General features: G+C 48.0%; 1 protein-coding gene across 1 annotated transcript; it reads left to right on the forward strand.

Annotated features, from left to right (window-relative positions):
• Positions 1 to 978: 978 nt before the first annotated feature.
• On the forward strand, positions 979 to 7,070 carry FAM110C (family with sequence similarity 110 member C). Its single transcript, XM_058550698.1, has 2 exons — positions 979 to 2,074; positions 6,024 to 7,070. Exon 1 carries the CDS (start codon positions 1,103 to 1,105, stop codon positions 2,042 to 2,044), a length of 942 nt encoding a protein of 313 aa, XP_058406681.1. The 5' UTR covers positions 979 to 1,102; the 3' UTR covers positions 2,045 to 2,074; positions 6,024 to 7,070.
• Positions 7,071 to 13,166: the final 6,096 nt, after the last annotated feature.

Genomic DNA, 13,166 nt, shown 5'->3' on the forward strand with positions numbered 1-13,166 from the left:
ACTTACCCACAAGTTTGAAAGGTCAGCATATCTCGGAGTTGGCCTTAACATAAGAGATAACATGGACATTTTGCTCGACTGGCAGATATTTTTAGGCTTTTGTCTAACTTTTGGAAAGAATGGAATTTTGGAAATATTCTCTCACACTTTTAGCATTCCTGGGCTGATCCACTGCTCTGGTGAACCCGTGGTTTCCCGGTTGCCTTGGTGACAGTAAAAACAGCACTTATTCTGGGTATTTGTTCCAAATCCCCTGAACCTCGCCCCTGCCACCTGCCTGCTGTCCCCCGAGTCCCAGCACACAGTACTCCTCTGTGGTCAGTCCCATGGCCGCCAGTGACCGAGTCTGGAGCTGAGCCAGTTCCCTGCCGGGTTCCCGGGTTCTCTCTACGCAACACAGACTATCCCTGTCCTGCGATGTGTTTTCTTTCCTTTTATATCCTTTCCTTCCTGATAATAACAGTACGTGCACAGGTAGAGACTTGGGAAATTATACAAAGTCAAGAGTTTCCAAACACGCTGACGTCACTTCAAGAATTCAAAGGATGTGAGACACCTGCCCGGAATTGGGGACCCCCATTCCCTCTGCCCTCCCCCACTCCGGAAATGCCAGCGTCCAGCGGTTACTCAAGGCCCTGCCGGGCAGGGAGGTGCCAGCTGATACCTGGAGCTGACCCCACTTGGTCCATCCCGTCTCCTCTGCCCAGGGGACAGCGTGGCCCTCTCGGCGCCCGAATGCCCCTCCCTGGAGCGCAGCCCACTCGGTGCGGGTCCGCCCCGCGGCCCTCCTGGCGATTGGCTGCGCGGCCTGGAGGAGCGGGCAGGGGGCGGGGTCTCCGGGCGGGACGTGAGGGGCGGGCGGCGCCGGGCGGGACACGGGGGGGAGGGGGCGAGGGCAGCCGGGGAGGAGCCGGCGCGGCGGGTACCGCGGCGATTCGCCAATCGCTGCAGACTCGGGTTCGCCCAGACTCTGGACGTGGGCCGGCTGGCACTGGGGCGCCGTTCCGCGCTCGCGCGGACTTCGGAATTAGCCCGGGGACGGACGGGCGCGGCAGCCGGAGCGCGTTTCTGCCGGACGCCGAGCCCCCGCCGAGCGCCGAGGATGCGCGCCCTGCCAGTCCTGGACGCGCCCCCGAGCGAGGGGCTCCTGCCACGGGACCCCGAGGCCCCCCGGGCCCGAGGCGACGCGGCGGGGCCGGCACGCAGGAGCGCCGTGGAGAGGCTGGCGGCCGACCGCGCCAAGTACGTGCGGGGCCTGCCCGGGGCCGGCCCGCGCCCCGCTTCCGAGGACAGCAGCCCCGGGGCGAGCGAAGGGCAGGCGGGCGACCCTCGGCCCCCGGCCCGCGTCCCCGGTCCCGTGGCGCGCAGGACCATAGCGCGGAAGCCACTGCGGCCTGACTCGCTGGTCATCTACCGGCAGAAATGCGAGTTCGTCCGAGGGCCGGGCGCCGACAGCTCCCGAGCGGGGCTGGTGAAGAAGCTCTTCCAGGGGCCGGGCAGAGACAAGACTCCGGTGCCCCCCGAGACGTCCCGGGGGGCAGAGGAGGGCAGGTCCAAGGCCGAGGAGGCCGCCCCGACCAAGCCCGGCTCCGTGACGGCCCCCGCGCCCCCGGGGCCCGTCGGGGCGCCCACAAGAGTCCCGGCTGTGCCGCGGGGCCCGGAGCTGCGGGGGCTGAGGCGCGGGGGGCTGCAGCGCTCGCAGTCAGACCTCAGCTCGCGCTACTCCTCGTCCCTGGCCGAATTCGACACCTTCTTCCAGTACTGCGGCCTGGAGCCCGAGGTGGTGGAGGCGCTCGGGAGGGAGAACTTCTCCGCGGGGTCGGACCGCGTCGCGCTCAAGGTCCGCAGCGTGAGCGTCGCCACCTCCGACAGCGGCTTCTCCCGGCACAGCAGCGGCGACGAGGGGCTGCAGGAAGAGGAGCTGACGGAGCAGGTGCCCAGCACCACCTCGGTCATCGAGAGGAACGCCCGCATCATCAAGTGGCTATACACCTGTAAGAAGGCCAAGGAGACCCCCAGCCAGGGGCTGCAGAGCCCCGCATGACCGCTGCGCCTGCGGAGACCCAGACCTAAGGTGTGCATCCAGAAGCCCTGGAGGGGTGTCTGTGTGCGGGTGTCTGTGAGGGCTGGGTGAGGGGGGCCGAGGTGCATGGATCCAGCCCTCTAAAGTTGAAGGGACCGTAGAGATTGAGACGCAGAGGCTCGTGCCTCAGAGTGACCACTGCTAAAGAGCAGAAGGGCTGCGGATCCTGCGGCAGGTCCAGAGCCTTTTCTTTTGAGTGTGCTGCTTCTGACTGCCTGGAAAGGTAATTCTGTTCGTTAACACCATCCCAGTTGGGTTATTATTGTGAAAAGAGGAGAAATAGGAATTATAAAATGCTTAGTCACAAGGCGGTTTTACCTCCGCTATTATTTCCTGCATTGAAAATAGCCTGAGAGCCCTAGTCCCCTGTGAATTGACCTGTGGGCGTCCTGAGGTTTGATCAGAGCAGCCTGTAGCCCCAGGGTGGGGCTGCCATCTCCCCTCCCTCGGAAAGGAAGGCTCTGTGCAGTTCCTGGACGTTCCTGCACGTTTACCAGAGTGACAAGAGAGGGAGAACTTCTCTACAGGATCTTGTCAGCAGTTTGACATCCGTTTAGCTGCAGAGATCTCTATTTGGCTGAATTTTGTTTGCATTGTTTTGAGAGCTTTCCAAGGAGCGTCCCTTGAGCAGCTTAGTTCACAAGAGGGAGCTTCAGTTTGTTGAACTAGGTGCTGGATTAGATTATAACTAGTCTTCAGGTTCTATATGGCTGTGGTTCTATAGTTTATTTGCCTCTGATAACACAGGAGGTAAATTTCTTCCCGTTGGACACCAGTAGCACAGGGTTAATCTCAGGTTCTTTTTCACTGACTTACTAGGGAATGTTTCTCCTCACTGGTGCCTCTAATCTTCCTTCCAAGCACATGTGGGCGCTTTGGGGGATAGTGAAGAGAGAGGAGATACCTTTTCAGGGTTCTCTTTGAGAACCAAGAATTTAAACATTGCAACATCTGTTTTCCTCTTACCCTTCAATGACAACTTGCTGTAGATTTTAAAAAAATTCATGTGATGGAAATGTTTTGTCTGCCCTTGAGATAAGCGTATTGAAATCACAAGATTGGTCTCCAGAGTGGTGGGGGGATACCACAGACATTTGTCCACAGCTCACTTGTGTTTGAGGCCTGGAAAAAGCCTAACTTCCCTGAGTGGCCATGGCTTTAGTGCAGACGTGAAAGTTAGCCAGGAGAGATGGTTTCATTGTTTCCCTTGAACTCAGAAGGATTATGACTCGAGTTCTTCCTTATAATTTATTGAAGATTATTGCATTTTCCGTTAGCCTAAGTCCCCAAAGAATGTATATGGGCAGTCAAAATTTAAAAACACAAAACATAAACTTTTATTTTTCACACATTATCTTTTGAAACTGAGATGGGTGAACGATGGCAGGGGTGTTCCTAGGAAGCCACCATTAACACCTTGGTGGGAGGAGGAAAGTTATGGGGCTCAGCATGGTCCCAGAGGGACGTGGTCTAGTGGACAGAGCGCAAAGTGGGAATTAGGAGGCCTGTCTTCTGTTAGGAGTCCCTCCCAACTGTAGGCTTAGGCCTCCATTGTCCGTAAGATAAAGGCAGATAGGCAAACGGTTTCCAGCCTATACACTTTTGTATGGGGTATTGTGTTGATTTTTACAGTTTCCAGCCTCTGTGCTTTTGTATTGGTTCTGTATGGTCAATAATTTGTATATCTGTGTTTCATGATTGGAACATGGAAAAAGAAAACAAAACACCACTGTCTATTGGAGTATGTAAAAAATAAACTTACAAATAAGGTCCCTCCAGGTCTCCAGGGCGCACTCGTATTTTATGCACAGAGGGCAGGCAGAACTGGTGGTGTAGGTGATGCTGAGGTGACAAGACAATGCACAGACAAACCGAAATAAAACCTGACAACATGAAGACAAAAGCATTTCTCTCTGATTCCTTCAGACCCAGACCCGCCCCCATTCCCAGTCCAAGGTTAAAGCCCTGACCTGAAAGAGAATTTAGGGTTCAGTCTGTGGAGTCACCCTTTCCAAGGCGTCTTGGGTTTGAGCCTATGAAAAATGTAAGCAGTTCAGTCAGCCTGTGGGAACTCTCACTCTGGTGAGGAGGAGAGTAGCAGAGGCAAGAGGAGAAGTGACAGTGGGTTCAGGAAACCCGAGGGTGAATCTGTGCAGAACAGAGGTTCGCATTCCTCAGCCTCTGCCTCCTTCTGTCTCAGTCCTGTTTGTTCCAGTGGGGGCCAGTGTCACCTGCCTTCTGAGCTGTTCTGCATTATTGCTCAGAGAAGGGAGATGGCATCTCAGAACCTGCCTCGTGTCCTGGATGTCATCGGAAGTCACCACACTGTGAAGATTTACTTCACAAGTTTACTCCTTAGACCCAAAACATAACTCCCATTCTTTGAAACTTCAACCCAGGAGACCTAAAGCCTGGCTTTTGGAGGCTGGTGAGGAGGAAGTGAGTCTCCTGGGCTTTTTCCAGCTGCTGGGGCTGGGAGGATGTCTGCTCGTGACCACACGCCCCAGTTCCCCGGCTCCAGACGCCCCATCTCTGAAGAAGAGCTGCCCAAGTGAACAGGAGTCACAGCGCTGAGCTTCACCTCATCCATGAGGCTCGTCTGGCAGCTTGAACCCCAAGGCAGCTGGCCTTTCCTCACAGGGTTGCTTGTCTGAGACTAATTCCGTAACGTGCTGTGGAAGCAAGAATGCAAGCTGCATTTTTCCCTGGTTTATCAGGACTTTTGTGTTGGAATCCATATGGATTCATTTTAGGATTTCATGAAAAATTCAGAAAATTGGAGATGAATGGAGATATGCTTTCTAAGTGAAAAAGAAAATATATTTCATATGGAAGTTTTTATCCCCTTGGTAGATAGAGATATTATAAATTAAAATGAAAATATTTCATCCAGAATTAAACGGAAAGATCATAAGTTTATTACCCCATGGAGTAAAAATGTTAGCTTTTCAAAATTGAGAATATCAGAGCTGGGGAATCACTCGTAGACTCTGCATGCAGTCCCACTGGGGGTCCATGAGTAATAGACAGTTACACATGGGTCATTTTGGTTTTCTGTTTCCCAGCGTATAATTCATGAAAATTGCTGTTCCGTCCACCGGTGTTTATTCATCTTCCTGTCCTTCAGTTCTTTAAAATGGCAGGCCTGCCGAAATTTAGGTCTCTCTGGTTTTCTGTCTTTTGCACAGAGTATATGTTACTGATTTTAATGTTGTTATAAAAGAATGGTAATTTTTCCTTTGGGTTAATTAAGGATAAGCATTGTTCAATTTGAAGGCAAAAATATCAGATATTCCACAGCTCTCTTTGATAACATAGGAGCACCTGTAGGGGCCACTAAAGCTGGTGGGTTGGAACTGTGTCTCATCATTTGCAAAGATGCCGAGGTGGGATAGAGCGAAAGCCTTTCCATGCCTTTCTTTTTTCACCAGCTGGGAAGCTCCCCAGTCACCTTCTAAGAGCGCATGTTGGGTAAACAAGTGGCTTGAGTAGCCCTAGGGCCACCCCTCTCTGTCTTCAGGACGGCCTCTGGGCCTTTTAGAGAGATTTGTATTTGAGAAGGGTGGAATGTGCTGTCAAATATTCATTTGGACCGCTTCCTTGTTTTCTATTTTGTAGTCCAACTTTGTGGTAGTTAACACTGGCGTTACCAACATTCAGAGAGATTCTCTTTCTTCCCCGTGAGTCGTGAAGGCAAACAGAAATTTGAAAAAGGCCTGCAGGGCAATGGATATTTGTTCTGCCAAAGAAACCAGATGATAGCTGTCCTTACTAAGGCTACCAACTTCTTTTCAAAATTTAAAATGCAAAATGGAGATGTTTTAAAACGGGGAAATATCACAAAACCAAAGACTACAGGGACGAGACTTTGTAGGATAACGTGTGTCTTTGTAACTTCCGCTAGACTGGTGTCAAGTCACTGCTTTTTCTTACTCCCCAGGAAGCAAGCCTTCCCGACGATGGTGGCTCCTTGAAGAATGTCATGGATGATTTGGGGCCCCAGGGCCATCCTCACTGCCACAGATTTTGTCCAGTGCACACAAGTGACCGCATGATTGCTGTTTTCTCAAGAATAAAGCACCCCATTGAAGAAGCTTAAGTAATGTCAGAGGGTTTGAAATGCTGTGGAGAAGATGGGAACACAGAACTTGGAGGTTAGCTGGGTTGCAACTGTTGTGACACAGCTGAAGCTCTGGAGGTATTTTCTTGTTTGAAGTGGACCTGTCCTTGCTTCCAGAGGGCAGCAGAAGAGGGGAAAGCTGCTTGGACTTGTTTTCAGAGGCATCTTTTTGACTGGTGCATTTTAATGATATCAAATTGATTTTAAAAAGAAAAAAGGCAAAGATCATGACAACCAAGCATGAATGCTGTGATATTTACTGCTTTCAGTCATCTTGGACAGATTGACACCATTTAAATCAAAGCGCCATAATCAGGAGAAGGTGCGTTCTACTTAAATACTGTGGCTGACAGAGTAAACGCACACTTACACACACTCACACACAGACCTGAGCATCACTGCACTGTAACTGCAGTGAACTCCCAAACTGTGCAGCTGATCAACCCGTTTAATGAATCAGAAAGTGCTTTTAAAATCCCTTGAGGGCTACAAGGTCATCCTGTTAATGCCACTCCCATTGAGTTATAGACATATGGCAGTACATTCAAAGATAAGTTAGAGCTGAAATACTACTAAAATATCTTTTCTCATACCTGGACAGTTTCTTGAGAGTTGGCAGGAGAATCTCGGAGCTTCCTTTTGTCAGATCAATAGCAGAATTCCTCTTTTGCAGCACCATTTAGAATGTGCCCCCACAGCTCTCTTGTTCCTAGCTTCCGAAAGGAGAGGAAGGTCTCAGTTTACACAGAACACGGACTCATGACACAGAACATGCCCTACCCTTTGGTCTAATTCACGCCTCCACGTATCACGCCATCATCTCAAATTGGTGCCAGTTCACCCTTCTCCGCAAAGGGTCTTTTTGAGACCAGGGGCAGCCTGTGGGCGGCTGGACGTCGTTAGGATCAGAACGTTGATGGTAAGGAGTTACTGTGACCCTCATTCTGAACTGGCTCATGACACCCAGAGTAAACAGATTTCAGATTCAGAATCTTCTGAGAGAAATTTTCTATCAATGGTGACACCCAGTCAACTCTTTCAAAGCTTATGGTATTTTATCAAAACATGTCTTTTCAAGAAAATTATTATTAGAGACAAAAATTATTAGAGACAAGAATATGGAGGGGAAGGAAATAGGTTTTTCAATGGTAAAATATTTTATAAATCAATCCATTTTGATATATTCATGTATTTGTTTAATATTGTATTGTATTTTTGTGACTGTTTTACTGTGACAGTAGGTCTGAGTTGCCTAAATATTTATTTTCACACAATTATTGATCTTCCGATAGTTTTCCTTCACTTCATTTGGTTTCAGGTTTTATCAGAATAATTTTAAATCATTTTCCCCTTGGTTATCTTTCTGTACATATTTGTCTAATTGAATTTTTGGCTTTTGGCTGTAAGTGGAGTGCTCTCTGCTCTATGAAGCGCTCAGCACGTAGTGATTTGTTTTCAGATGAGCCCCCAACATGCACTTTGGGAGGCTCTCTTGGCTGAGAAATGTACCTTTCTTAATGTAGGCCCTATTTAAAGACAGCAGATTCCCTGCTTTAAGAATTTTTTTCCAGTTGTTCCTCTAAAAAAGCTGCTGTTTTGCTATTCACTGGATTGCACTTAGTTTAAAAAGATAATATCGAAGATGAGAGGAGATTTTTTTTTGAAGGATCTTTTCGTATACCCAGTTCCCTCATTTGCAGGTGTTCCATTAATTTTATGTGTGAATACTTGAAGTAAATTGTTTTGTGCTTTCCTACTGTCAGAATAGGATGAACTGAAACCTAGGGCAGATTTATCTCAGATCAAAATGGTGCAAATGCACCATCCATATAACAGGTGAAAAATATAAAACAAATTGCTTTCCGCTTAAAAGCACCAAGATCTTCCAGAAGCGTGTGCACTTCAGTGGAGGCACGGGGAAAGGAAGAAGGAATTCAGTTGGAGTGAATTCTGGAAGTAGAGATCAGAGGTGGGTGTGAAGAACGGGAACAGGGTGTCCCTGGACTCCAATGGGAGTGAATTATATCTCCCTCCCCTGTGTTCAGATTCATGCCTCATCGTCAAGACCGCAGTGTGTGGTTGGAGGTGCAAGTCCTTTCCTAAGCCTGAGTTACCCCAGTTTGCTGAGTGACCTTGAGAAAATCAAACTTTGTAGCTCAGTCTGAATGAAAAAGCTTGCAATTGCCTTTCACAGGGATAAGCAATAGTCACTGCTGCAAAATAGTTTTGTGAAAGAACAGAACATAAAATAACGTGATTAAATACAATGGAAAGAAAAATTATTGATAAAGCAAGGAAAATAGCTTGACAGTATCTTTTTCACTGATATATGGGTACGTATTTGCAATGCCTCGGACTGACAGGTGTTTATGTAACTGGAAAGTTTCCTCATTATATACATATGTATATAGTTTTTAAACTACTGTCACTGACACTGGAATAAAAAGAAAGCTTTTTTAAACCTTGCCCTTTTCAGTAGGTTAAAAGTTCAGTGCCGTTGTTATCGTTGGTGATGCCATAAAACATCAGGCCCAGACAATCGTTATGGCAGTTTCTAAATAGAGTTTTCTCTACACACAGTACTAGCAACTGGAGTGCAGTATTGTGTATTCTGTATTCAAGAATTAAAGTGTATTTATCATTTATTCATATTAATTTATGAATTTGTATGACGTTAAAAAATTTAAGCAAGAGTACACTTACTGTAGTTACTCATATCTTTTGTTCTCTCCCTTTCTTCCTGATATTGTCTCATCAGATCATCAGTAGAAATGAGGAAAGCTTTCCAAGACTTGACCCAGGCGAGTCCTGTGGCGTCCCAAGTCCCCAGCTCTCCCTGGAGATGGAATGCAGAAAAAGCAGTTTTGAATACTTAGCACATTGTTTTTCCTTAATTATTTCATTAGTTTTTTGCTTAAAAAGATTTTTCCTCCATGTTTATCAATATCATTGTTGGAAAATGGGCACAGAGATAAAAATGAAAGCATGGTTTGTCACCTTTCATGTAAGTTAACACATTCGTGAAGGCGGTTTGCTTCGGTCTCTGCTCGTGGTGGAGACGGGAGGAGGGAGGCAGGCAGGCAATTCTCCAAATGGCTGCGCTGACTGAGCCAGACTGTTTCTTCCTCCATCCTGCAGTGGCTTGTGCCCAGACTGGTACAAGCTTCCCAAGATGGGCATTCTTGAGGAGAATGGATAAATCACTCTGTATTTCCGTGAATACAACGGACAAATCCTCTGGGTACTGTAGACACTCTCTTATTGTAACTGTGGAAACAGTGCAAGTGTCATGCTGTGTGGCTTTCATCACAGAGTCTAAGGGCAGTTGCTTTGCCTTCCTTCAGCTAAACTTGAGCTCTTACCTTTCAGGGGTTTTTTTTTGAAAATTCAGTGAAACAGGAGCAATGAAGTGGTGCACAGTGGTTAGGTGTTTAAACTTTGCTTGTGTTTTCAGTGATGAAATAAATAGATTTATATGATGTTTAAATGTTCCATGTTGGAAATATTGAACAAGAAGGAAATTGAGTTCTCAACCAGGGGCTTATAACTCTGGTCGTGGAAGTAGCAGGGAGCAGCTGATGGGGAGAAAATACAGAAACACCAGAAAATGTGCTCCTGCCCAATAATATTTTCCTCACTATCTCTGCTACAATGCCCCAAATTCCACAACTGATTGTCATCTTTGTGTTATCTGCTTGAAATTTGTTGTTAAAATTTAAATGCTTTCTGAAGGGGAGAATGTATTAAACCATTAATAACTATACATCTTGAGGTCAAAGTAGAATATTAATTTCCTTAGAAAGTGAGAACATGAACCACAGGAACAGATATGGGAAAACCTGGATCTTGGCTTCAGTATAGCCTGTGGGATACTCAATTTTGAGCTTAAGTAAGACTCTCAGTTACAAGTGCCAGAACGGGAAATTATTATATCGACTAAACCCATTGAAAAGATCATGCACCTGAGCAATAGTGACTGTAATCGAGGACAACCCACTGATGACAACAAGAGAATTCACTCACATGCATTTATCAAGGAGCCAAATACTGCGCTAGGCACAGGGGGTTCCCCAAGCTGCCTGCCATAATGGATTTACATTCTAGAAGGAGGGTCAGCTATTCAATAAAGATGGATGACTAGATAGATAGATAGATGAAAGATAGAAAGAAGATGGATGGATGGGCGGGTAGGTGGATGGATGGGTAGATAGATAGATGATAGATGATGGTAGATAGATAGGCAGGTAGATGACAGAGATGGATAATACACAGATGGAAGGAAGGGTCGGAGGGAGGGGGAGGAAATAAAGCAGAGTAAGGGAATAGTAGTGAGTGGAGCTATGAGCCTAATTTACAAATTTTGTAAACCTTTTGGTTTATGGTTTCTATTTGGTGGCCAATCTGTCTGAACCATAAATGGAACCCAAAGTCTAAATCATATGAAAAGAATCAAGAAACAGAGAAGGAAAACATGCAGATTATAAATGGCATATTTTTTTCATGGAGAGGTTTATTTTAATCCCTGGAGTTCATTCACCCTGGCAGATTAAACTTTGAAGTCTAAACTAAATAAAAATCGCACACATTACAATCGGGACCTCAGGCCTTGGTCTGTATCCAGTCAGAAGATTGCTGGTGAGGGACTGCATGCCTTCCCTGGGCTTTTAGAGGAAGTCCACTTTTCAAACACAGGGAGAGAATAAAAAGAGTCCATGTAGGAAGTAAATGGTGACTCAGGCCAGAGCAGGCTGGCTTTCGAGAAGGGGTGGTGTTTTCTGAGTGACCTCTGAGCGTCTCTAGGACACGCCCTTGGAGGTAAATAGCAGGGCTCAGGCTGGGACGAGTCAGGCTGATGTTATCAGGACTTGAGGACTGTGTTCTTCTCTAAGCTGCTTGGCAAGTCAGGACTGCAGCCTCCACAGCTCAGAAGGGGGAGTGTGTCCAAATGCCTGGAGGGCTCTCGCACTGTTTCCCTCTCAGGTGTGTGAGGTGCAAAGAGAGGGTGTGCGTGTGGGCATCTGCTGAGACGACAGAGACCCACTCAGTGAGACTGCAGACGTAAGGCTGGAAGTAATGTTGGCAATCTCCCCTCCCAGTTCCCAGGAGGAGCTCAAGACCCAAGCTCACGTAGCTGCCCCGGGCACCGAGGACTGGAAAGCAGACCCCCCATCTGTCCAGCGCTTGTCCCCAGCCCTGCCTCGGGAAAGTGAGCATTAGCAGGGCAACCAACTGTCCCTGTTTACCCGGGAGTTTCCCATGCCACCACTGAGTCCCCCATGCCGGGAAAACCTTCAGTCCCCAGCAAACTGGGACGGTCGGACACCCTAAGAGAGGGAGGCTTGAATAACACATGTCCAGATGCCAAATTCTCAACTTCACTTTAATTTCCACTCAGGAATTTAATGTCAAAGCCACTGCAAGCACACGGGGTTTCACATTCTGGGTTTGTCTCCAGCAGGAAGGAAACATGCACCTGGGAGGACCCAGCTCCCGGGAAGAAGCTTGTTGCCACAGGCCCGGGGAGAAGCCAGCGCTTCCTGGGCATCTTCGGCAGCAGGGACGGCACCAAATGCTTTACGTGTGTTATTCCATGTAGCCCTCCTGGCCGTCCGTGAGGATCATCATTTCACACTTGAGGCAGCTGAGGCATGGAGAGGTTAAGTACCTGTCTGGGTGAAAGGACTATACGTTGGAGAAGTACGTGTTTGAACCCAAATCTGCCCAGCTGTGATGGCAGCTCTTTCTGCAGCAGGCTGGTTTTTAAGAAGTAAATGCCAACCAAATGGTTTAAAGGATTTCATAACTTCTCCAGGGCATAAACTGATTGAACAGGTCAAAACCTAAGCAGGATTCTGACGCAAGATGCCACTCCCACACCACCTGAGGGCCCAATTACCATCCGCTGAATGACTCAGGCGGGTAGGGGTGCCTCAAACATCTCACACCAAGAAATCTCAAAGCAGCATGCAAATGTTCCCATTCGGGAAAGGCTCTCATGGGTCAGTTTACGTTCATAATTTTCTGTTAGACAACATGTGTTTTAAAAATAGGAATAAAGAGAGAATCAGAGGGAAAGCAAACAAGCTGTGCCAGAGGGCTCTGAACAGTGCTGATCAAGCCCCGTGGAGGCCAGCTGCCCAACGGGGTGCTGCCCGCCTGCTGCAGCGTGAGTTCCACGGAAGAGTGCTGTGAGCCCAGGGTGCCGCCTCACAGGTGACACGGATTCAAGGCTGGTAGGAAGTTCAAGGCCACCAGATCACCTCAGAGAAGTCTGACAGAACTGTGATTATTTCAGGGGCTAACCATTCACTTTTACATGAGGAGGAAATGGCTACAGTTGTAAAAAGAAGAGGAACTCCTTTAAATTTACTCTGAAGTACTGGAAAGTTGGGCATATCTTTAGGTTTGTGAACTTTTTTCAGCAATAGAAGAAGAAAAGGCCAAGAGGTGCACATTCAGAGTATCTACTCACAGCCCCTGAGTGCATTTCAAGGCTACACGAATATTGCTCTGTCCCGGGTGAGAGAAGAAGCTGAGCTGACGTCGACACTTCCCCACAGGCAGAGGCAGAAGGAAGGGTGACGCAGCTTCTCCTCTTGGCTCTGGGCTGAGTGAACAGTCCTGGCTTGAAGGTGGCAGGAAGCGTGGCAGCCACTCTCCAGCATCACTCTGGATTGCTCACCTGATGCTGGTCCTGGTCACAGGATGTACTTGTCAGGTCCGCGTAGTGAACCCACAGTGGTCCATGATGTCAGGAACCCTGTCAGAGAGCCACAGATCCTTCTCCAAAGAAGATCGTTTTTAACAAAAATGGCTCTGCAGCAGAGATTAAACTCTCACCTCTGAAAGAGAGAGTCGAGTGTCTGTACACACAGTACAGTGGGTGCTCATTGAAACAGAGGCTCGTAGAAGCCAAGGGTCTTAGGAGCTTGGAGCTGCCACGGTGCTCGGATCCAGTGTGCT

The sequence above is a fragment of the Diceros bicornis genome, chromosome 12 (genome assembly GCF_020826845.1).
Source record: "Diceros bicornis minor isolate mBicDic1 chromosome 12, mDicBic1.mat.cur, whole genome shotgun sequence".
Classification (NCBI taxonomy): Eukaryota; Metazoa; Chordata; class Mammalia; order Perissodactyla; family Rhinocerotidae; genus Diceros; species Diceros bicornis.

Excerpts from the sequence above, each read along its gene's own strand:
- FAM110C (XM_058550698.1), top strand. The coding sequence starts at position 1,103 with ATGCGCGCCCTGCCAGTCCTGGACGCGCCCCCGAGCGAGGGGCTCCTG.